The sequence below is a fragment of the Macaca mulatta genome, chromosome 10 (genome assembly GCF_049350105.2).
Source record: "Macaca mulatta isolate MMU2019108-1 chromosome 10, T2T-MMU8v2.0, whole genome shotgun sequence".
In the NCBI taxonomy this organism is placed as follows: Eukaryota; Metazoa; Chordata; class Mammalia; order Primates; family Cercopithecidae; genus Macaca; species Macaca mulatta.
Window position 1 is genome coordinate 89,475,123 of NC_133415.1, and position 22,235 is coordinate 89,497,357.

General features: G+C 51.8%; 1 protein-coding gene and 1 long non-coding RNA gene across 4 annotated transcripts in view; one reads left to right on the forward strand and one right to left on the reverse strand.

Moving 5' to 3' along the window:
• SLA2 (Src like adaptor 2) overlaps positions 1 to 22,235 on the reverse strand; it is a 38,105-nt gene that overhangs the window by 4,743 nt on the left and 11,127 nt on the right. For all 3 annotated transcript variants that reach the window (XR_013398596.1, XM_028827245.2, NM_001261124.1), the window contains 3 exon segments: positions 20,645 to 20,744; positions 18,742 to 18,828; positions 17,795 to 17,898 (listed from right to left, as the gene is read on the reverse strand). Coding sequence is in view for 2 of the 3 variants with exons in the window: in XM_028827245.2 (XP_028683078.1) it covers positions 17,795 to 17,898; positions 18,742 to 18,828; positions 20,645 to 20,744 (291 nt within the window). In the remaining variant the exon portion in view is untranslated.
• On the forward strand, positions 8,349 to 14,855 carry LOC144332125 (uncharacterized). Its single transcript, XR_013399898.1, has 3 exons — positions 8,349 to 9,972; positions 11,085 to 11,151; positions 14,714 to 14,855. It is a non-coding gene; the product is annotated as an uncharacterized LOC144332125 (long non-coding RNA).

A 22,235-nucleotide genomic window follows, 5' to 3' on the forward strand; every position in this document is an offset into this window, starting at 1 on the left:
ATCACTTGAACCCAGGAGGTGGAGGTTGCAGTGAGCTGAGATTGTGCCACTGCACTCCAGCCTTGGCAACAGAGCAAGACACCATCTCAAATAAATAAATAAATAAACAAACAAACCAAGGCCAGTGACAGGCACGGTGGCTCACGCCTGTAATCCCAACACTTTGGGAGGTCGAGGTGGGCAGATCACCTGAGGTCAGGAGTTTGAGAACAGCCATGGTCAACATGGTGAAACCGTGTCTCTACTAAAAATACAAAAAGAAAAAATTAGCCAGGTGTGGTGGTGTGCACCTGTAGTCCCAGTTACTTGGGAGGCTGAGGCAGGAGAATTGCTTGAACCCGGGAGACAGAGGTTGTAGTGAGCTGAGATCGCACCACTGCACTTCAGCCTGGGCAACACAGCAAGACTCCCTCTCAATTAAAAAAAAAAAAAAGGCCGGGCGCGGTGGCTCATGCCTGTAATCCCAGCACTTTGGGAGGCTGAAGTGGGCGGATCACAAGGTCAGGAGATCGAGACCATCCTGGCTAACACGGTGAAACCCTGTCTCCACTAAAAATTCAAAAAATTAGCCGGGCGTGGTGGTGGGCGCCTGTAGTCCCAGCTGCTGGGAGGTTGAGGCAGGAGAATGGCGTGAACCCAGGAGGCGGAGCTTGCAGTGAGCCAGGATCATGCCACTGCACTCCAGCCTGGGTGAGAGAGCAAGACTCTGTCTCTAAATAAATAAATAAATAAAAATAATAAAATAAATAAAATAAAAACAAGGCCAGGCAGGCAGAGTGGCTCAAGCCTGTAGTCCCAGCTACTCAGAAGGCTGAGGCAGGGGGATCATTGAGCCCGGGTGGCAAAGGTCGCAGTGAGCCAAGATTGTGTCATCCAGTCTGGATGACAGAGTGAGACCCTGTCTCAAAAAAAAAAAAAAAAAAAGGCCCAGCACTTTGGGAGGTCGAGACAGGAGGATCACGAGGTCAGGAGATCGAGACCATCCTGGCTAACACAGTGAAACCCCGTCTCTACTAAAATATACAAAAAAAACTAGCCGGGCGAGGTGGCGGGCGCCTGTAGTCCCAGCTACTCGGGAGGCTGAGGCAGGAGAATGGCGCAAACCCAGGGGGCGGAGCTTGCAGTGAGCTGAGATCCGGCCACTGCACTCCAGCCCGGGCGACAGAGCGAGACTCTGTCTCAGAAAAAAAAAATAATAATAAAATTAAAATTAAAAATTAAAGGCTAAATGTAAAAAGATGGAAAAAAATATTCAGACAACCATAAGTAAGCTAGAATGGCTTATTAATGGGAGAATATTAGTGGGATATTAATATCAGACAGTAGAATTCAAAAACGAGAGTATTACCAGCAATAAAGGTACACATCAAGAAGACAAAAAGTCCTTAATTACACAGTTTCAAAATAAATGAAACCTAACAATTGCCTAGAGAAATAGACATCCATGAATGGAGATTTTAATCCTCTTCAGTAATAAGACAAAAACAATAGGGATATAGAAGACTTGAATAATGCAATCAACCAATTTGATTTGACATAAAACATGGCACCGAGAGACAGCAATACATATTTTCTTTCAAGCACACCTGGACTACTCTAGATGGATTAGTCTGGGTGGTAACAGAATTTTGGTTTTTGAGGCGGAGTCTCACTCTGGTGCCCAGGCTGGAGTGCAGTGGCGTGATCTCAGCTCACCACAACCTCCGCCTCCTGGGTTCAAGCAATTCTCCTGCCTCAGCCTCCCAAGTAACTGGGACTACAGGCGCATGCCACCATGCCCGACTTTTTTTTTCAGTAGAGACGAGGTTTCACTATGTTGGCCAGGTTGGCCTCGAACTCCTGACCTCGTGATCCGCCCACCTCAGCCTCTCAAAGTGCTGGAATTACAGCCGTGAGCCACCGCACCCGACCAACAATTTAAAAGGATTGAAATCATTAAAAGTATGTTGTCTGGCCACAATTGAATTAAATTAGAAATTAATAATGAAAATGTATCTAGGCTGGGCGTGGGGCTCAAGCCTGTAATTCCAGCACTTTGGGAGGCTGAGGCAGGTGGATCACCTGAGGTCAGGAGTTCAAGACCAGCCTGACCAACAAGGTAAAACCCCGTCTCTACTAAAAATATAAAATTAACTGGGTATGGTGGCACATGCCTGTAAATCCCAGCTACTTGGGAAACTGAGGCAGGAGAATTGTTTGAACCTGGGAGGCGGAGGTTGCAGTGAGCCAAGATCATGCCACTGCACTCCAGTCTGGGAGACAGAGCGAGATTCCACCTCAATAAAAAATAAATAAAAACAAGGCTGGGCGTGGTGGCTCATGCCTGTAATCCGAGTACTTTGGGAGGCTGAGGTGGGCAAATCACAAGGTCAGGAGTTCAAGACCAGCCTGGCTAACATGGTGAAACCCCGTCTCTACTAAAAATACAAAAATTAGCTGGGCGTGGTGGTGGGCACCTGTAATCCCAGCTACTCAGGAAGCTGAGGCAGAAGAATCATTTGAACCTGGGGGGCAGAAGTTGCAGAGAGCCAAGATCTCGCCACTGCACTCCAGCTTGGGCAACAGAGCGAGACTCCATCTCAAAAAAAATAAATAAAATAAAGAAGATACAGAAGAATATAATTTGAGAGACCTTTGAAAAGTATGGCAAGATTAAAACCATAGAAGTTATGGAAGACAGGCAGAGTGGAAAAAAGGATTTGCTTTTGTAACTTTTGATAATCAAGATACAGTTGATAGAACTGTTCAGAAATATCACTTTTTTTTTTTTTTTTTTTTTTTTTTTTTTGAGACAGAGTCTCGGACTGTTGCCCAAGCTGGAGTGCAGTGGCGAGATCTTGGCTCTCTGCAACTTCTGCCTCCCAGGTTCAAATGATTCTCCTGCCTCAGCCTCCTGAGTAGCTGGGATTACAGGCGCGTACCACCACGCCCAGCTAATTTTTGCATTTTTAGTAGAGACGGGGTTTCACTGTGTTGGTCAGGCTGGTCTCGAACTCCTGACCTCATGATCCGCCTGCCTAGGCCTCCCAAAATGCTGGGATTACAGTGCCATGTTTTATGTCAAATCAAATTGGTTGATTGCATTATTCAAGTCTTCTATATCCCTATTGTTTGAGCCACTGCACCCAGCCAGAAATACTACACTGTTAATTGGCATAATTGTGAAGTGAAAAAGGTCCTTACTAAACAAGAGATGTAGTCTGCTGTATGGCAAAGTGGTCATGGAGGTGGATCTGGCAATTTTATAGGTTACAGAAGAAACTTTGGAGGTGGTAGAGGTGATTTTAACTGTGGTGGAAACTTTGGTGGAAGAGAAGGCTGTGGTGGTGGAGGTGGCGGCAGAGAGGTAGTTATGGAGGAGGTGATGGGGTGGAGGTGGCAGCAGCAGAGGTAGTTATGGAGGAGGTGATGGGGTGGAGGTGGCGGCAGCAGAGGTAGTTTTGGAGGAGGTGATGGGGTGGAGGTGGCAGCAGCAGAGGTAGTTATGGAGGAGGTGATGGGGTGGAGGTGGCGGCAGGGGTAGTTATGGAGGAGGTGATGGGTTGGAGGTGGCGGCAGAGGTAGTTATGGAGGAGGTGATGGGGTGGAGGTGGTGGCAGAGGTAGTTATTGAGGAGGTGATGGGGTGGAGGTGGCGGCGGCAGAGGTAGTTATGGAGGAGGTGATGGGGTGGAGGTGGCAGCAGCAGAGGTAGTTATGGAGGAGATGATGGGGTGGAGGTGGTGGCGGCAGAGGTAGTTATGGAGGAGGTGATGGGGTGGAGGTGGCGGCAGCAGAGGTAGTTATGGAGGAGGTGATGGGGTGGAGGTGGCGGCAGAGGTAGTTATGGAGGAGGTGATGGGGTGGAGGTGGCGGCAGAGGTAGTTATGGAGGAGGTGATGGGGTGGAGGTGGCGGCAGAGGTAGTTATGGAGGAGGTGATGGGGTGGAGGTGGCGGCAGAGGTAGTTATGGAGGAGGTGAGGGGGTGGAGGTGGCGGCAGAGGTAGTTATGGAGGAGGTGATGGGGTGGAGGTGGCGGCAGCAGAGGTAGTTATGGAGGAGGTGATGGGGTGGAGGTGGCGGCAGCAGAGGTAGTTATGGAGGAGGTGATGGGGTGGAGGTGGCGGCAGCAGAGGTAGTTATGGAGGAGGTGATGGGGTGGAGGTGGCGGCAGCAGAGGTAGTTATGGAGGAGGTGATGGGCTGGAGGTGGCGGCAGCAGAGGTAGTTATGGAGGAGATGATGGGGTGGAGGTGGCAGCAGAGGTAGTTATGGAGGAGGTGATGGGGTGGAGGTGGCAGCAGTAGAGGTAGTTATGGAGGAGGTGATGGGGTGGAGGTGGCGGCAGCAGAGGTAGTTATGGAGCAGGTGATGGGTGGGAGGTGGTGGCAGGGGTAGTTATGGAGGAGGTGATGGGGTGGAGGTGGTGGCGGCAGAGGTAGTTATGGAGGAGGTGATGGGGTGGAGGTGGCAGCAGCAGAGGTAGTTATGGAGGAGATGATGGGGTGGAGGTGGCGGCAGCAGAGGTAGTTATGGAGGAGGTGATGGGCTGGAGGTGGCGGCAGCAGAGGTAGTTATGGAGGAGATGATGGGGTGGAGGTGGCAGCAGAGGTAGTTATGGAGGAGGTGATGGGGTGGAGGTGGCAGCAGTAGAGGTAGTTATGGAGGAGGTGATGGGGTGGAGGTGGCAGCAGCAGAGGTAGTTATGGAGCAGGTGATGGGTGGGAGGTGGTGGCAGCAGAGGTGGTTATGAAGGAGGTGATGGGGTGGAGGTGGCGGCAGCAGAGGTAGTTATGGAGGAGATGATGGGGTGGAGGTGGCAGCAGAGGTAGTTATGGAGGAGGTGATGGGGTGGAGGTGGCAGCAGTAGAGGTAGTTATGGAGGAGGTGATGGGGTGGAGGTGGCAGCAGTAGAGGTAGTTATGGAGGAGGTGATGGGGTGGAGGTGGTGGCAGCAGAGGTGGTTATGGAGGAGGTGATGGGGTGGAGGTGGCGGCAGCAGAGGTAGTTATGGAGGAGATGATGGGGTGGAGGTGGCAGCAGAGGTAGTTATGGAGGAGGTGATGGGGTGGAGGTGGCAGCAGTAGAGGTAGTTATGGAGGAGGTGATGGGGTGGAGGTGGCAGCAGCAGAGGTAGTTATGGAGGAGGTGATGGGGTGGAGGTGGCAGCAGCAGAGGTAGTTATGGAGCAGGTGATGGGTGGGAGGTGGTGGCAGCAGAGGTGGTTATGAAGGAGGTGATGGGGTGGAGGTGGCGGCAGCAGAGGTAGTTATGGAGGAGGTGATAGTGGTATCAATGATGGTGAGCCTGCTTATAGCAGCAGAGGGGACTATGGTGATGGTGGAGCAAGATATGAAAACCAAGGTGGTGGATATGGTGGCGGTGGCAGAGAATATGATGGTTACAATGAAGGAGGAAATTTTGGCGCTGGTAACTATGGTGGTGGTGGTAACTATGATTTCAGCAATTATAGTGGACAACAGCAATCAAATTATGGACCTATGAAAGGGGGTAGTTTTGGTGGAAGAAGCTCAGGCAGTGCCTATGGTGGTACTTACGGATTGGTGGTGGAAGTGGTAAATATAGTAGCAGAAGGTTCTAAAAACAGCAGAAAAAGGCTATAAATCTCGGCTCACTGCAACCTCCTGGGTTCAAGGGATTCTCCTGCCTCAGCCTCCCAAGTAGCTGGGACTACAGGGATGCGCCACCACGCCCAGCTAATTTTTAGTAGAGATGGGGTTTCAACATGTTGGCCAGGATGTTCTCGATCTCTTGACCTCATGATCCACCCACCTTGGCCTCCCAAAATGCTGGGATTACAGGCGTGAGCCACTGCAGCTGGCCATTTTTTTGTATTTTTAGTAGAGTTGGGGTTTCTTTTTTTTTTTTTTTTTTTTTTTTTTTGAGACGGAGTCTTGCTCTGTCGCCCAAGCTGGAGTGCAGTGACGCGATCCTGGCTCACTGCAAGCTCCGCCTCCTGGGTTCACGCCATTCTCCTGCCCCAGCCTCCCAAGTAGCTGGGACTACAGGCGCCCGCCACTGCGCCCGGCTCATTTTTTGTATTTTTAGTAGAGACGGGGTTTCACCGTGGTCTCGATCTCCTGACCTTGTGATCCGCCCGCCTCGGCCTCCCAAAGTGCTGGGATTACAGGCGTGAGCCACCGCGCCCGGCCGAGTTGGGGTTTCACCATGTTGGCCAGGCTGGTCTCCAACTCCTGACCTCAGGTAATCCACCCGTCTTGGCCTCCCAAAGTGCTGGGATTACAGGCCTGAGCCATCACGCCCAGCCAGGGCTACAGTTCTTAGCAGGAGAGAGAGAGCAAGGAGTTGTCAGGAAAGCTGCAGGTTACTTGGAGACAGTAGTTCCAAATGCGTTAGAGGAACTTTAAAAATCCGCCACAGAAGGAACGATGGTCCATCATCAGAAAAGTTACTGCAGCTTCAATAGGAAACCCTTCTTGTGCAGGACTGTCAGAGCCGCAGTTTGCAAAAAGTGCAGCGATTGATTAATATAATATAGTGTTGTAGCCTTTTCTTTACATCAGGTATATTGCCCTGTAAATTGTGGTAGTGGTACCAGGAATAAAAATTAAGGAATTTTTAACTTTTCAAATTAAGAAAAAGATAACATGATGACCAAATTGGCTTTTTCCCAGGAATGCAGAGTTGACTTAAAAACTGAACAGCCGGGCGCGGTGGCTCACGCCTGTAATCCCAGCACTTTGGGAGGCCGAGGCGGGCGGATCACAAGGTCAGGAGATCGAGACCACGGTGAAACCCCGTCTCTACTAAAAATACAAAAAAAATTAGCCGGGCGCGGTTGTGGGCGCCTGTAGTCCCAGCTACTCGGGAGGCTGAGGCAGGAGAATGGCGTGAACCCGGGAGGCAGAGCTTGCAGTGAGCTGAGATCGCGCCACTGCACTCCAGCCTGGGCTGGGCGACAGAGCGAGACTCCGTCTCAAAAAAAAAAAAACAAAAAAAAAACAAAAAAAACTGAACATCACAGCCGGGCGCGGTGGCGCACTCCTGTAATCCCAGCACTTTGGGAGGCTGAGGCAGGTGGATCACGAGGTCAGGAGTTTGAGACCAGCCTGGCCAAGATGGTGAAACCCCGTCTCTACTAAAAATACAAAAATTAGCCGGGCATGGTGGCGGACACCTGTAATCACAGCTACTTGGGAGGCTGAGGCAGGAGAATCGCTTGAACCCGGGAGGCAGAGGTTGCAGTGAGCCGTGATTGCGCCACTGCACTCCAGCCTGGGTGACAGAGCAGGACTCCATCTCAAAAAAAAGAAAAAGAAAAAAAAAAAAACCCACAAAAAACAAAAACTGAACATCACTTGCTTAACAATAAGGATAAATGTAAAATTAAAATTTATTTACAAAATAAGAACTGAACATTGGCCAGGGACAATGGCTAATGCCTGTAATCTAAGAACTTTGGGAGGCTGAGGTGGGAGAATCACTTAAGGCCAGCCAGGAATTTCAGACGAGTCTGGGTAACATGGTGAGAGTCTGTCTTTGCAAAAAATTTAAAAATTAGTCAGGCATGGTGGTGCGTGCCTGTGGTCCCAGCTACCCCAGAGGCTGAGGCAGGAGAATTGTTTAAGCCTGTGACATTGAGGCTGCAGTGAGCCATGACTGTGCCACTACACTCCAGCCTAGCCAACAGAGCAAGACCCTGGCTCAATCAATCAATAACTGAACATTGGCCGGTGCGGTGGCTCACACCTGTAATCCCAGCACTTTGGGAGGCCGAGGCAGGCGGATCACCTGAGGCCAGGAGTTCAAGACCAGCCTGGCCAACATGGTGAAACCCCATCTCTACAAAAACAGAAAAATTAGCCGGGCATAATGGTGGGCGCCTGTAATCTCAGGTACTCCAGAGGCTGAGGCAGGAGCATTGTTTGAACCCAGGAGGCAGAGGTTGCAGTGAGCCAAGATCGGGCCACGGCACTCCAGCCTGGGTGACAGAGTGACATTACATCTCAAAAAAAAAAAAAAAAAAAAAACTATAACATACTTCATGGGATTATTTTCCATCTAAGATTGGGAACGAAGCAACAATGTTCTTACCAGGTCTACTCAGTGTTGCACCAAAGGCCCTAACAAGTGCAGTAAGACAAGAAAAAGAAATGTAAAGTATATGGATTGGAAAATAAAATAATACAGCTACGTTTACTTACAGATAACACAATCATATACAGATAATCCTAAGGAATCTGCCATAAAGCTACTAGAACTAAAAGTAGATTTAGCAAGGTGACCCAGAGTCAATATGCTTTGAGAAGTGTAGTGACCCCAGTGGGGTCTCTGCCTCCTTTTCTTTGGTTTCTTTGCCTGACTGAGAGCTCTTTGACCTTTGCACCCTTAATTTTTTTTTTCTTTTTATTTTTTAGAGACAGTTTCACTATGTTGCTCAGGCAGGCTTCAAACTCTGGGCTCAAGTGATCCTGTTGCCTCGGCCTCCCAAGTAGCTGGGCCTCTAGGTGTGCACCACCACGCCCGGTTTGCATTCTGTACCTTTGAGAAGAGTCTCTTCTTGAGCTGTGCTGTAACCCTGAAAAAATTCTGTGGTTGGGAATGGGCTAAATATTTGAAAATAGGCCCAGAAGGCCAACCAACCCAGCTGAACTAGTGACCAAGACCTTATATCTTTTGCATGGTTCTTGAACCACCCCACCCTAGCCACTGTCACCAGTTATTAGAATCAGAAAGGGTAGCTACACTTGGGATCTGGTCTCAGGGATAAAGAGGTCAGGGGTCATCCATCCCTGATTGCTTCCTCTCTCTCAGCCTCACATCCAGCCCAACAGAAAGCCCTACTGGGTGTGGTCAGAACACAGCTAAGAACCGACCACTTCTCACCTGGACAGAGCCTGCTGCAGCTTCCTGCGTGGCTTCCTCTCTTCGCAGCAGGCAGGAGGAGTCAGGTCATCTCACTCCCCTGCTCAGAATCCTCCCTGTCACACTTAAAATCAATCCCGAGTCCTCTCCCTGGAAAGGCTCTGTGTGACCTGACTCCCAACTCCCCACTCCCCTCGTCCTGTCTCCTGTGGCCGCCTGCTGAGGACGCACGCGCCTCCCTGAGGCCTGTGCTCACACTCACACCCTGGCACTCCGTGTCCTCTGAACGCTGCTTTATTTCCTCTTGGCACTTATCACTCTCACATTCTTTTCTTATTTGTTTACTGTCCACCTTGCCAACTAGATTGTGGGCAGGAATCTTGCTTTTCATACTGCAGAATCTCTGGTTTTCTGAACAGTGCCTGGCACAGAGTCAGCACACAGTATCTGTTTGTTGAATGAATGACTGAGTCTCTGTGATAAACACTCGGATGGAGCCACGATGACAAGCAGTTTTAAAGGAGAGCTCATCACCGTTTGCACTCCTACTGTCTGTGGGCACAGATGGTGTTGGGAATGATTCTTGAAGGCCTATCATTGCACGATTTGCAGCAAACACATATTGAGCATTTACTAAGCCCTACTCTGCCCTGGGGACAGAAGGCCCACCCAGAGCCAGCCCTCAGCTGAAGACAGAGTGCTGTGGGGCACACAGGTCCAGGTGACTGATGGGGGAGCAGGTCACTAGGGGTAATGGGGAGGTGACTTTGGTTCTGTCTTTGGAACTGATGCTACAAATGGCCTGAATCTTCCTGTTTGAGGGGCAGTATCCCCCAGCTCTTCATCCTCTCTCCCCGTCTCAACATGCATAGGTGTGCTGACCTGCTCATTCATTTATTCAGTAAACATCTGCTGAGCACCCACTACATGCTGGACACTCTGCTCTGGGCCCAGACACACGTATGAAATCATCACACTCGGGGGAAATAAGCGCTGTCTTGTCAGCACATCCACAGCTAGGATTTTCCTTAACGGTCCTCATTTCACGTATGTAGTTCCTGTATTATTCTCATCAGAGCATGTCCCCAGATTTTTTTTTTTTTTTTTTTTTTTGAGACGGAGTTTTGCTCTTGTTCCTCAGGCTGGAGTGCAATTGCACGATCTCAGCTCACTGCACCCTCCACCTCCTGCGTTCAAGCAATTCTCCTGCCTCAGCCTCCTGAGTAGCTGGGATTATAGGCACCTGCTACCATGCCTGACTAATTTTTTTGTATTTTTAATAGAGACAGGGTTTCACCATGTTAGCCAGGCTGGTCTCGAACTCCTGACCTCAGGTGATCAACCCACCTTGGCATCTCAAAGTGCTGGGATTACAGGCATGAGCCACCGTGCCTGGCCATGATTTTGTTTCAGGAAATAAATTTAGCCAGCTGTGGTGGCTCACACCTGTAATCCCAGCACTTGGGAAGTCTGAGTGGGAGGATCGCTTGAGCCCAGGAGTTCAAGACCAGCCTGGCAACATAGTGAGATCCTGTCTCTAAAAAAAATTTTAAAGTTAGGCATGGTGGTGCACCCCCCTGTAGTTCCAGCTACTCAAGAAGCTGAGGTGGGAGGATCACTTGAGCCCAGAAGTTCAAGACTGCAGTGAACCATGATTGTGCCACTGCACTCCAACCTGGGCAATAAAGTGAAATCCTGTCTCAAAAAAAAAAAAAAAAAAAAAAAGCTGGGTGTGGTGGCTCATGCCAGTAATCCTAGCACTTTGGGAGGCCAAGGTGGGTGATCTCCTGAGGTCAGGAGTTTGAGACCAGCCTGGGCAACATAGCAGAACGCTGTTTCTATTCAAAATACAAAAATTACCTGGGCCAGGCATGGTGGCTCACGCCTGTAATCTTAGCACTTTGGGAGGCCAAGGTGGGTGAATCACTTGAGGTCAGAAGTTCAAGACCAGCCAAGGCAACATAGCAAAACCCCGTCTTTAAAAAAAAAATACAGGCCGGGCGCGGTGGCTCATACCTGTAATCCCAGCACTTTGGGAGGCCAAGGCGGGCAGATCACGAGGTCAGGAAATCGGGCTCATCCTGACTAACACGGTGAAACCCCATCTCTACTGAAAATACAAAAAATTATCCAGGCCTGGTGGTGGGTGCCTGTAGTCCCAGCTACTAGGGAGGCTGAGGCAGGAGAATGGCGTGAACCCGGGAGGCAGAGCTTGCAGTGAGCTGAGATTGCGCCACTGCACTCCAGCCTGGGTGACAGAGGTTCCGTCTCAAAAAAAAAGAAAAAAAAATACAGCTGGGCACAGTGGCTCATGCCTGTAATCCCAGCACTTTGCGATGCCAAGGCGGGCGGATCACAAGGTCAAGAGATCAAGACCATCCTGGCCAACATAGTGAAACCCTGTCTCTACTAAAAATACAATAATTAGCTGGGTGTGGTGGCACGCGCCTGTAATCCTAGCTACTCGGGAGGCTGAGGCAGGATAATTGCTTGAACCCGGGAGGTGTAGGTTGCAGTGAGCCGAGATCGTGCCACTGCACTCCAGCCAGATGACAGAACAAGACTCTGTCTCAAAAAAAAACCCACAAAAATTAGCCAGGCATGGTAGCATATACCTGTAGTCCCAGCTACTCAGGAGGCTGAGGTGGGAGAATCGCTTGAGCCTGGGAGATGGAGGTTGCAGTGAGCCAAGATAGTGCCACCGCACTCCAGCTTGGGTGACCCTGTCTTTAAAAAAAAAAAGAGAAAAAGAAAAGAAATAAACCTATTATAGCTACAGAAGAGGTCTTTTCAAGATGCTATGGGAGTTGAGAACAAAGATTGACATAGTCTGGGAAGGCGATAATCTGGGAAGGCGATGGTCTGGGAAGGCGATGGTCTGGGAAGGCGATGGTCTGGGAAGGTGATGGTCTGGGAAGGTCCCATTGGAACAAATGGCGAAGGATGAGTGTGAGTTTGCCTTGAGGAGAAGCAGAGGGCAGGCTTTCCAGATGGAGGGAGGGGTATGTGTAAGGATGCAGTGGTAGAAAGAACAAGGCATGTTTACAGAGTGGCTGGTGGGCAGAGGGTCCAGAGGGAACACTGGAAGCTGTGGCTGGATGCGGGGCCTAGAGGAGGACCCACCAGAAAGAAAGGCACAGTATAAGTTCCTGGTTTCAGAAAGCTCCGGCAGGCGTAGGCAACATCACCTCTGGGACCTCTGGGGTCAGGTGGTCCAGTGACAATGCTGGGAGGGGCTATGAGAGATCAGATCAGGAGCTGCGTGTGGGAAGTGGGCCTAGTAGGACCCTCCTGAACCTTCTCTGCTGAGGCCTCTGAGAAGCTTTGGGGATGCTGAATCTGGCTGCCTCCACTGTCTGCACCCTGAGGACAAAAGCCATGACTTAGCAGGCCTGACTCAGAGGAGATGCTCAGTAAGTGTTTCCCAACTGAAAGTGGGCAGAGGTGAGCCCCACGGGGGCAGGAACGACGTCTTGCTCATCAATCTCCCTTATAGTGCCTGATGCAGAACAGATATACAGCAGGACAGCCAGGTGGGGCTGCTGCTGGGGCCTGTCCCCAACCCTGTGCTGACCTCTGCACAATCCTGTGACCTCCACAGAGTCTTCCAGGCACCCTTCAGCGACCAAGACTTGGGGCCTGAGTAGAGCCTGGCCATGGCTGTCCCGAGGCCTGTCATATAGCCAGGTATGCCAGAGGGACTTGGGAAGATGGGGCCTTCCCGCTCCGGACTCTGAGTAGTGTCCTGGTAGCTCAGGGCCCCAGGCCTTCCTCCTTGGTCCACACACAGGCTTGAAGCCCCTGTGGAATCAGTGCCTTTGGGCCAATGAAAAGCTGATCCTGGCATCGCTCACTCACTCACTCGGTCAATGGCTAATTCCCATTATATAAGACAAGAGCATACTGTAAAATACATTATCTCTTATTACTTCATTCTGGGTTCCCTAGATTGGAACTCTGTTTTCAAACTCAAGAGAACAGTAGAACCATCCAGAGAGCTTGTCCAAGAAGCAGATTTCTGACCTCTGCCCCCAAAAGTCTGATTCAGTTAGGTCTGCGGTGGGGCCCATGAGTCGACAGTGTCAACAAGTTCCCCTGATGATTTCTGTACACTCAAGTCTGAGAACCACTGTTCTCTGAGGTCACTTGGGCCCTTAGAGTCACTGCGGTGTCAAACCACAGTACAGAAGTTTACACTGTGACCCAGGACACACCTTATAAAAAATCTGAAACAAAAGTTTTATGACGCAATATTTACCCCAACCATGGTAATGTTCTCTGCTCAATTTCACTACCAACACGCACTGGTCCAGACCCACTAAATTAGTGGGTTCTGACCCTGGCTACCCATCAGAATCACCTGGGCAGCTTTTACAGTGTGCAGGCCACATCCCGGACCAGTGAGTCAGAAACCCTGGAGGTGGGGGACAGGCATCAGTAGTTGATTTATTGAATTTATTTATTTATGTATTTATTTTTTAGAGACAGGGTCTTGGTCTGTCACCCAGGCTGGAGTCCAGTGGTGTGATCATAGCTCACTGCAGCATCGACCTCTTGGGCTTAAGTAATTCTCCTGCCTCAGCTTCCCAAGTAGCTGAGACAACAGGCACATGCCGCCACACCCGGCTAACTTAAAAAAAAAATTTTTTTTTTTTTTTTGAAGAGATGGGGGTCTCCCTTTGTTGCCCAGGCTGGTTTTGAACTCCTGGGCTCAAGTGATCCTCCTGCCTTGGCCTCACAACATGCTGGGATTACAGGTGTGAGACACTGCACATGGCCCCTAAACTGATTCTTGTCCCACAAATTGACCATGATCTGCAGGAAAACTTTACCTTTCCTGAAAAATTGGCAAATTCTTTTTTTCTTTCCCTGTTCACGTTTTTCGTCTTCCTCTTTGATAAGAAGAGCTGCATATTGATCCATCCCCTTTTGGAGTTGACTATGGGGACCTGGATAATCAGTCCCAGTAATTATGTGGATTTTTTTTTTTTTTTTTTTTTGGAGACACAGTCTCACTCTGTCACCCAGGCTGGAGTGTAGTGGTGCCATCTTGGCTCACTGCAACCTCCACCTCCCAGGTTCAAGCAATTCTCCAGCCTCAGCCTCCTGAGTAGCTGGGATTACAGGCACCCGCCATCACGCCCGGCTAATTTTTTTGTATTTTTAGTAGAGATGAGGTTTCGCCATGTTGGCCAGGCTGGTCTCAAACTCCTGACCTCAGGTGATCCACCCACCTTGGCCTCCGAAAGTGCTGGGATTGCAGGCCTGAGCCACCTAGCCCGGCCTTATGTGGATCTTATGGATCTTTAAAGATCTTCCTGGATCCGGCCGGGCACGGCGGGCGGCTCACGCCTGCAATCCCAGCACTTCGGTCCCGTTAGAGGCTTCACCGTGCCTTCTCGTTGGAAGTCTGTATTTCTGGCCGGGCGCGGCGGCTCATGCCTGCAATCCCAGCACTTTGGGAGGCCAAGGTGGGCGGATCATCCGAGGTCAGGAATTTGAGACCACCCTGGCCAACATGGCAAAACCCCGTTTCTAGTAAAAATACAAAAAAAAAAAATAGCCCGATATGGTGCCTCATGCCTATAATCCCAGCACTTTGGGAGGCTGAGGCGGGTCAATCACCTGAGGTCAGGAGTTTGAGACCAGCCTGACCAACATGATAAAACCCTGTCTCTACTAAAAACACAAAAATTAGTTGGGCATGGCGGCACATGCCTGTCATCCCAGCTACTCAGGAGGTTGAGGCAGGAGACTCACTTGAACCCAGGAGGTAGAGGTTGCAGTGAGCCGAGATCGCGCCACTGCACTCCAGCCTGGGCAACAGAGACTCTGTCTCAAAAAAATAATAATTACCCCGGTGTGGTAGCACACGCCTGTAATCCCAGCTACCAGGGAGGCTGAGGAATGAGAATCACTTGAACCCAGGAGGCGGAGGCTGCACTGAGCCAAAATGTGCCACTTCACTCCAGCCTGGGTGACACAGTGAGACTCTGTCTCAAAAAAAAAAAAAAAAAAAAAAAAAAAAAAAAAAAAATTCATGGATCCATACGGCTTTCTCCTCTATCATTCACACGGTTTTCTCTTTGCGTCTGTGCCTTCTTAGGTAAGGGGCAGAGTGGCCATAAGGGCTGGCCACTATATTCTTGGGGCTGAACCAGGCCAGAGAATGGGCCAGGGGTGGGGCAGCTGAGCACTGAGCACTTCCTGTGGCTTCTCAAGCTCCGGGGGACAGTCTGCAGTGGGGCCCTGCTCCACTCCGCACCGCTGCTGTGGTTTCCTGTTTGCAGCTGCTGTGCTGGGCTGGCCTCCCCAGCCCCTCCACCAGCATATGGATGTATGTGAGGTGGGGGTGCTGATGCTGCCTAGAAAATAGCAGGAGGGGCCTCAGAGAGGTCAACCCAGGAGCGCCCAAGGGCAAGGGAGGAGACATAAAGAAGCTGGAGAGGGTCCTGGGAGGGAGACTGAGGCAGAGAACAAAGGGTCCCGACAGCCTCTCACAGTTGGTTCATATCAAGGCGGGTGCCAGGAGGTCTGTCCGCTCCTGATACCTCCTTTCCTGGTCTGTCACTGTGCTTGCAGTGCCAACATTACTGCCCCATGTGGGCCTTTCTTGGGGGCCTGGAGTGAGAGGAGCTGTGGCTGAGTTTGAATCCTGGCTGTGCACTTACTAGCTGTGTTTCCCCAGGCAAACTATTTCTCTTCTCTAAGCCTCAGTTTTTCCATCTGTAAAATGAAGACAATGGGAGTACAATCCCCACACATTGTTTTAAGTCACTTAAAGGGTTTAACACAAATGTGGGTGCTGCTGCTCCTTCAACGTCCCTCTTTGCCTCTGCCTTAAGGGACTCGGGCAGCAGCTCAGAGGGAGGCAGGGTCATCAAAGAGACTGTCAATCAACTTTGTGTTTTCATTGCAAAAGGCCCTGCACCTGGGGTGGGAGACGTCCCACATGAATGTGTGATGTGGCACGTCCCTACCCCTCTTTGGGCCTGTTTTTCAGTCTGTACGGTGGGGAGAGGAGGATCCATGAGGTGACTTCCAATGGGTTTCTAGCTCTGACTGGCTACTGAACCAAGAGATCCTGTCACTGTTTTAACGTTTTGCCAAGAGATCAGAATCATGTGGTGTTTTGGGGAGGGAGGAATCCCTCCTAGTCAGCGCAAGGAAATTCTGTGACTATACTCTATTAAAAATCCTAGTTGCCAATGTATTGGCTGAGCCTAGATCCCTACTGTGGGCCATTCACATTCACTTTTATTTTTTTAAGATGGAGTCTGGCTCTGTTGCCCAGGCTGGAGTGCAGTGATGCAGTCATGGCTCACTGCATCCTGGAACTCCTGGGCTCAAGCAATCCTCCTGCCTCAGCCTCCCAAGTAGCTCAGACTACAGGCAGGCACCACCATGCCTCACTACATTTTAAATTTTTTTGTAGAGAAGTTGTCTCATTATGTTGGCTAGGCTGGTCTCAAATTCCTGAGCACAAGTGATTCTCCCACCTCAGCCTCCCAAAGTGCTGGGATTACAGGTGTGAGCCACAGTGCCCCGCCTGTATTCGTTTTTAGAAATGCAGATTTTTGCTCTATTGCTGATAGGCTCTCATGGCAGCAACATGGCAGACAACAGCCAGACTGCTCGACACCAAGGCTAGGAACTCCAGCCCTTCACATCTGGCCTTCTGCCTGCCCCACCCTCAAGTCATATCATACTTGGCTCTCAGCATTGGAGGGGCAAGCCCTGGCATCACTGTGAATCTCAAATAGAGATTCTGTGCCATGGAACACTGGTTTCCAGTGACCTAGGAGCTCTCTGAGAGCAGGGACCATGTCCACCTCCCTTAGCAGAGATGCCTAAGGCCTGACACATACAGTAGGTCCTGTCCTTCCCTGAAGGCTCCCCACATCATGGGTGCTGGAGAAGCATTTGCTGAATGAACGAACATAGAGTGAATATTACAGGTGCTGCATGATGAAACGCTCCTGCCTTCAGAAACACTTGGGAAATGCCCAGTTAGGCAAGCGCGATGCCTTAAGAAGTCTTGTGTTAACACAGATTATGAACCTCTCAGAGAAGGATGATTTTCGGTGTCCCCTAAACTGACCCCCCATCTCCTCTATTTCTAAGCAGGTGGCCCACAGAACACACTCAGAGAGTCCCTGTAATGAATCCTCTCGTCTCCCCCAAAGCCCACGCCCAGCACCGTGTCTCTGCTGAGGAGCAGTTCCACTGCCTTGGGAGAAAACCTGAGCTTCTCAGCCCAGCATCCAAGGCCTCTATGCTGGAGCCTTGCTCACTTCTAACCTCCTATTGTCCTGAGGTACAGCCCCCTGGCCCACCCCAGCACCAATGTGTCTTGTTGCCTGGGATCCTGTGGGAACATCCTTCAAGTTTCCACTCATGGCCCACTCCTCCATGAAGCCTCCCTTGATTGCTCGAAAGTTAGCTGCCTCTCCTCTGCTTTCATGGCCTGTCTCCATCTCCCCAAGCCTGGGCCCCCCATGGCTCATATGGGCAGGACATGGAGCTGGGGCTCAGGAAATCTTGGTTGACTGAGGAGTCAGGCAAAGCCTATTTTCTGGGCCGCACCTGCAGTCATATATCTGTGGGCTCTTTTCTTTTTTTTTTTTGAGACGGAGTCTTGCTCTGTTGCCCAGGCTGGAGTGCAATGGCTGGATCTCCACTCACTGCAAGCTCCGCCTCCCGGGTTTCCACCATTCTCCTGCCTCAGCCTCCCAAGTAGCTGGGACTACAGGCGCCCACCACCTCGCCCAGGTAGTTTTTTGTATTTTTTAGTAGAGACGGGGTTTCACCGTGTTAGCCAGGATGGTCTCAATCTCCTGACCTCGTGATACGCCCACCTCGGCCTCCCAAAGTGCTGGGATTACAGGCTTGAGCCACCGCGCCTGGCCAGGGCTCCTTTCTGAGACCTCCACGCAGGGAGGGCCTGGGCTGGCGCTGAGCTTACCCACCTCTCCTGGTCTGGCTCTCCCGGATGAGGAAGGCCCCTCCAGGGTTCCCAGGTAACAATAGCAGTTCCTCAGCTTTCTCCCTGCTTAGGCCCTCATACAGCCACCTGGAGGAGTGAGAGAGAGGGACAAGGGACAGGGTCAGCCTGGAGGAAGAGGGAAGCCAAGATTTTACCACCGCCTCTGAGTGACCCTCACAAGGCCCTCCCTCTCTGGGCCTCAAAGTTCTACCTGTTCCACAAAGAGCTGGGCTCAGGGTCTCGGAGGCCCACGCCATCTTTGTCCTCCTAGTCCTGGCTCCAGGGCCCTGGCAGGATAAACTCATGGGGACAGCCTCAGCTTTCTCTGCCTGGAGACCTCATTCCCAAGTAACCTGGGTTGGTCCCAGCCTCTCTGCTATCCCTGCTCAGTGCCCCCAGCACCCTGATTCTATCTACTCACCTTTCTAAGCCCCACCTTCCCAAGAGCTGCCCCTCTGATTTTTTTCTTTTTTAATTGAGACAGGCTCCTGCTGTGTGGCCTAGACTGGAGTGCAGTGGCACAATCACGGCTCACTGCAGCCTTGACCTTCCAGGCTCGGGCGATCATCCCACCTTAACCTCCCTAGTAGCTGGGACCACAGGTGCGCACCACTGTGCCAGGCGCTCACAGGGCATGCTCCCATCTCCTATTTGGACTTTTCAGTGTTTTCCACCATGAGATCCTGGCAACCTCCAAAGCCCAGAACTCCACACCTCCTCTATGGGCCTTCCCAAGCCCCTCCCCTGGCTCCCACGTCTCACAGGCCAACCTGTGCTAGGATGAGCTGTCTGCCCCTCTTGAGGGCAGGGCCTCGGTTCAATTCTCCTCCATCCTCAGCTTTGCTCAGCGCAGAGCTGCGCATAAAGGGGAGCTCTTGTGGGAAGAGAAAGCAGGAAGCTCCGCAAGGCGGGCCTGGGGTGGGAACTCACCCATGGGAGACTTTGGCCACGTGGACGCTGGGGATGTTGTATTCTCTGCCTGAGACTTCAGACAGCACCGTCCACCAGTCTCCATCCCTGGAGAGAGAAAAGAGTCGGGGTACCTTTTTCAGATGAGCCAAGGCCCCAGGAACTGCACATTCAGGGTTGGCAAGGAGCCTCTCAGGCTGGGTCCTGCAGCCACCTGTCCCACCTGTTTCCCAGGCTTCCCTGCATTAGCCTGTCCAGGTAGCTCCTGAGTCAGGGCTGGGGCCAGTGGTAGATGGCACGACTCCAGGCTCCCTGCTACAGGGCACTGGCCACCCACTGCCTCTCCCTGTGGGGGTGTCCAGCCGCCTGAAATTCCACCACAGGGTTCCTGTGAGCACTTCAGCAAAGGCTCGTGCTTTTCTACCTGGGGAAGGGCCCCTTCTCCCGGGACAGCATCTCTATTCCTTCCTTCCTTCATCTATTTTTATTTTTTTGAGACAGAGTTTTGCTCTTGTCGCCCAGGCTGGAGTGCAGTGGCGTGATCTCAGCTCACTGCAACCTCCGCCTCCCAGGTTCAAGTGATTCGATTCTCCTGCCTTGGCCTCCCGAGTAGCTGGGATTACAGGCACCTGCCACCAAACCTGGCTAATTTGTGTATTTTTAGTAGAGACAGGGTTTCACCATGTTGGCCAGGCTGGTCTCAAACTCCTGACCTCAGGTGATCTGCCTACCTCGGCCTCCCAAAGTGCTGGGATTACAGGTGTGAGCTAGCACACGTGGCCCATTCCTTTATTTTTAAAGACAGAGTCTTGCTGTCACCCAAGCTGAAGTGCACTGGCTTGATCATAGCCCACTGCGGTCCTGAACTCCCGAGTTCAAGCGATTCTCCCACCTAAGCCTTCCAGACAGCTGGGACTACAGGCACGCACCGCCATGCCTGGCTCTATTAGTGACACCTGGGACTACAGGCACGCACCACCATGCCTGGCTCTATTAGTGACACCTGGGACTACAGGCACGCACCACCATGCCTGGCTCTATTAGTGACACCTGGGACTACAGGCACGCACCACCATGCCTGGCTCCATTAGTGACACCTGGGACTACAGGCAGGCACCACCATGCCTGGCTCTATTAGTGACAGCTGGGACTACAGGCACGCACCACCATGCCTGGCTCTATTAGTGACAGCTGGGACTACAGGCAGGCACCACCATGCCTGGCTCTATTAGTGACAGCTGGGACTACAGGCAGGCACCACCATGCCTGGCTCTATTAGTGACACCTGGGACTACAGGCAGGCACCACCATGCCTGGCTCTATTAGTGACAGCTGGGACTACAGGCAGGCACCACCATGCCTGGCTCTATTAGTGACAGCTGGGACTACAGGCACGCACCACCATGCCTGGCTCTATTAGTGACACCTGGGACTACAGGCAGGCACCACCATGCCTGGCTCTATTAGTGACACCTGGGACTACAGGCAGGCACCACCATGCCTGGCTCTATTAGTGACAGCTGGGACTACAGGCAGGCACCACCATGCCTGGCTCTATTAGTGACAGCTGGGACTACAGGCAGGCACCACCATGCCTGGCTCTATTAGTAACAGCTGGGACTACAGGCAGGCACCACCATGCCTGGCTCTATTAGTGACACCTGGGACTACAGGCAGGCACCACCATGCCTGGCTCTATTAGTAACAGCTGGGACTACAGGCACGCACCACCATGCCTGGCTCTATTAGTGACACCTGGGACTACAGGCAGGCACCACCATGCCTGGCTCTATTAGTAACAGCTGGGACTACAGGCACGCACCACCATGCCTGGCTCTATTAGTAACAGCTGGGACTACAGGCACGCACCACCATGCCTGGCTCTATTAGTGCATATTCAGGTACCCAGTGCCCATGGACTTACTCAGAGACGATGGTCAATGGCTCCCCCAGTCTCAGCGACAGCTCGGCTGGGCCACCTGCTGGGAAACTGCCCAGGGCCACGGCTGTGGCCTTGCTTCTCTCTAGATGGAGGGACAGAAATGGTCACCCACTTAGCTAGCCCTGCTCCATGCGTGACGTCTAGTGGAGTCTGGCCTGGGTCTGGCTCCCAGCATCAGCCCTCCACAAGCACCCTGACGGAGTCCCATCCACTTCCTAAGAGGGCCACCCTGGAATCAAGCTTTGCCAGCAGAGCTTTGCAGGGCCCTGACAGTGCCCAGACAGAAAGAAAGAAAGAAAAAATTTGCAATTGGGTCGTGCTCCATCAGCACCGCACGTAGCCTGAGCAACAGGGCAAGATCTTATCTCTAAAAATTAGGCTCAATGCAGCCTTGACCTCCTGGGCGCAAATCCTCCAGCCTCAGCCTCCTGAGTGGCTGGGACTACAGGTGTGCACCACTACACCCAGCTAATTTAAAACCATTGTTTAGTAGAGATGAGGTCTCGCTATGTTGCCCAGGACATGATGGCCATGAGGCTCAGGATGTGGTGACCATAAGGCCCAATTTCAAGGCTGGGCCTCAGGCGGCAAGGGCACCCTCAGCACAGGACGCATGCCCTCACCCACCCCAGAGGGCAGCCTGCTCAGGCCAGCCAGACTCCCTGTGACTGCCGAGCCTTGTAGCCTGAAAATCCAGCTTTCAGCAGCTGCTGAAGGCCACCTCACTGCACCCTAGTGTCCCTCCCTTCTTCCCCCTGTCCTTTCTCTGTAAGGATTCCTGAGACACTTGTAGCACATAAACGCATTAAGTATGAGAAGCAGCCAGGGTCAGCAAGAAGGGTCCATCTGCATCTTAGACACCCTGTAGGAAGCAAGGTCTTAGAGGACTCTGGTCCTCTAAGATGGAGCTGGGACCCCAGGAAGTGGGGCAGGGGACGCAAACGAGCAGACAAGGATGTGGGGGTTGGGTGGGGGCGCCGTGGGGGCTGAAGGGCCTGTGCTCCAAGTGGGCATGGGAAGAGTGAGGCTGATTCTGGAAATGGACTAGTTCCTCCACATCCTCCCAGACACATGTGGAGACCCCTGCAGTGAACCTAGCCTGGAGAGCTCCCCAGGGGTCTCTCCTCTGAGGTCTTTGCAGCATAAGGCCTGGCCATTCCACAGTGCAGGGAAATGTCTGATGCTTGGACAAATGATGCACATCTTGTGACAGGTGCTCTCTGATGAGAATGGGAAAATGTGGCCTGGGAGGGCCCCTTTCCCTCCTGGAAGCCCTGGCCTTGCACCCCTGGGGGCAGCCACCCAGCTGCATACACTACACTGTCCCCCTGAATGGCCTCACTCTGCCTGGCTGACTTACCTTCATCCATTTCCCAACCGAAACGTCCCTTCTTCCAGGAAGCCTTCCCTGACCAGCCACTTCTGCACACACTCTTGGTCAGAATCCCTTAAAACATACTGCCACCAAAATCTAAGTTCTAGTTGGTGATTGGTTTAGCACCTGTCCCTGGGGCTCAACTGTCCCTGAAGGCATGGACTGTGCCTGTCTTGTCTACTTCTGTGTCCCCAGGTC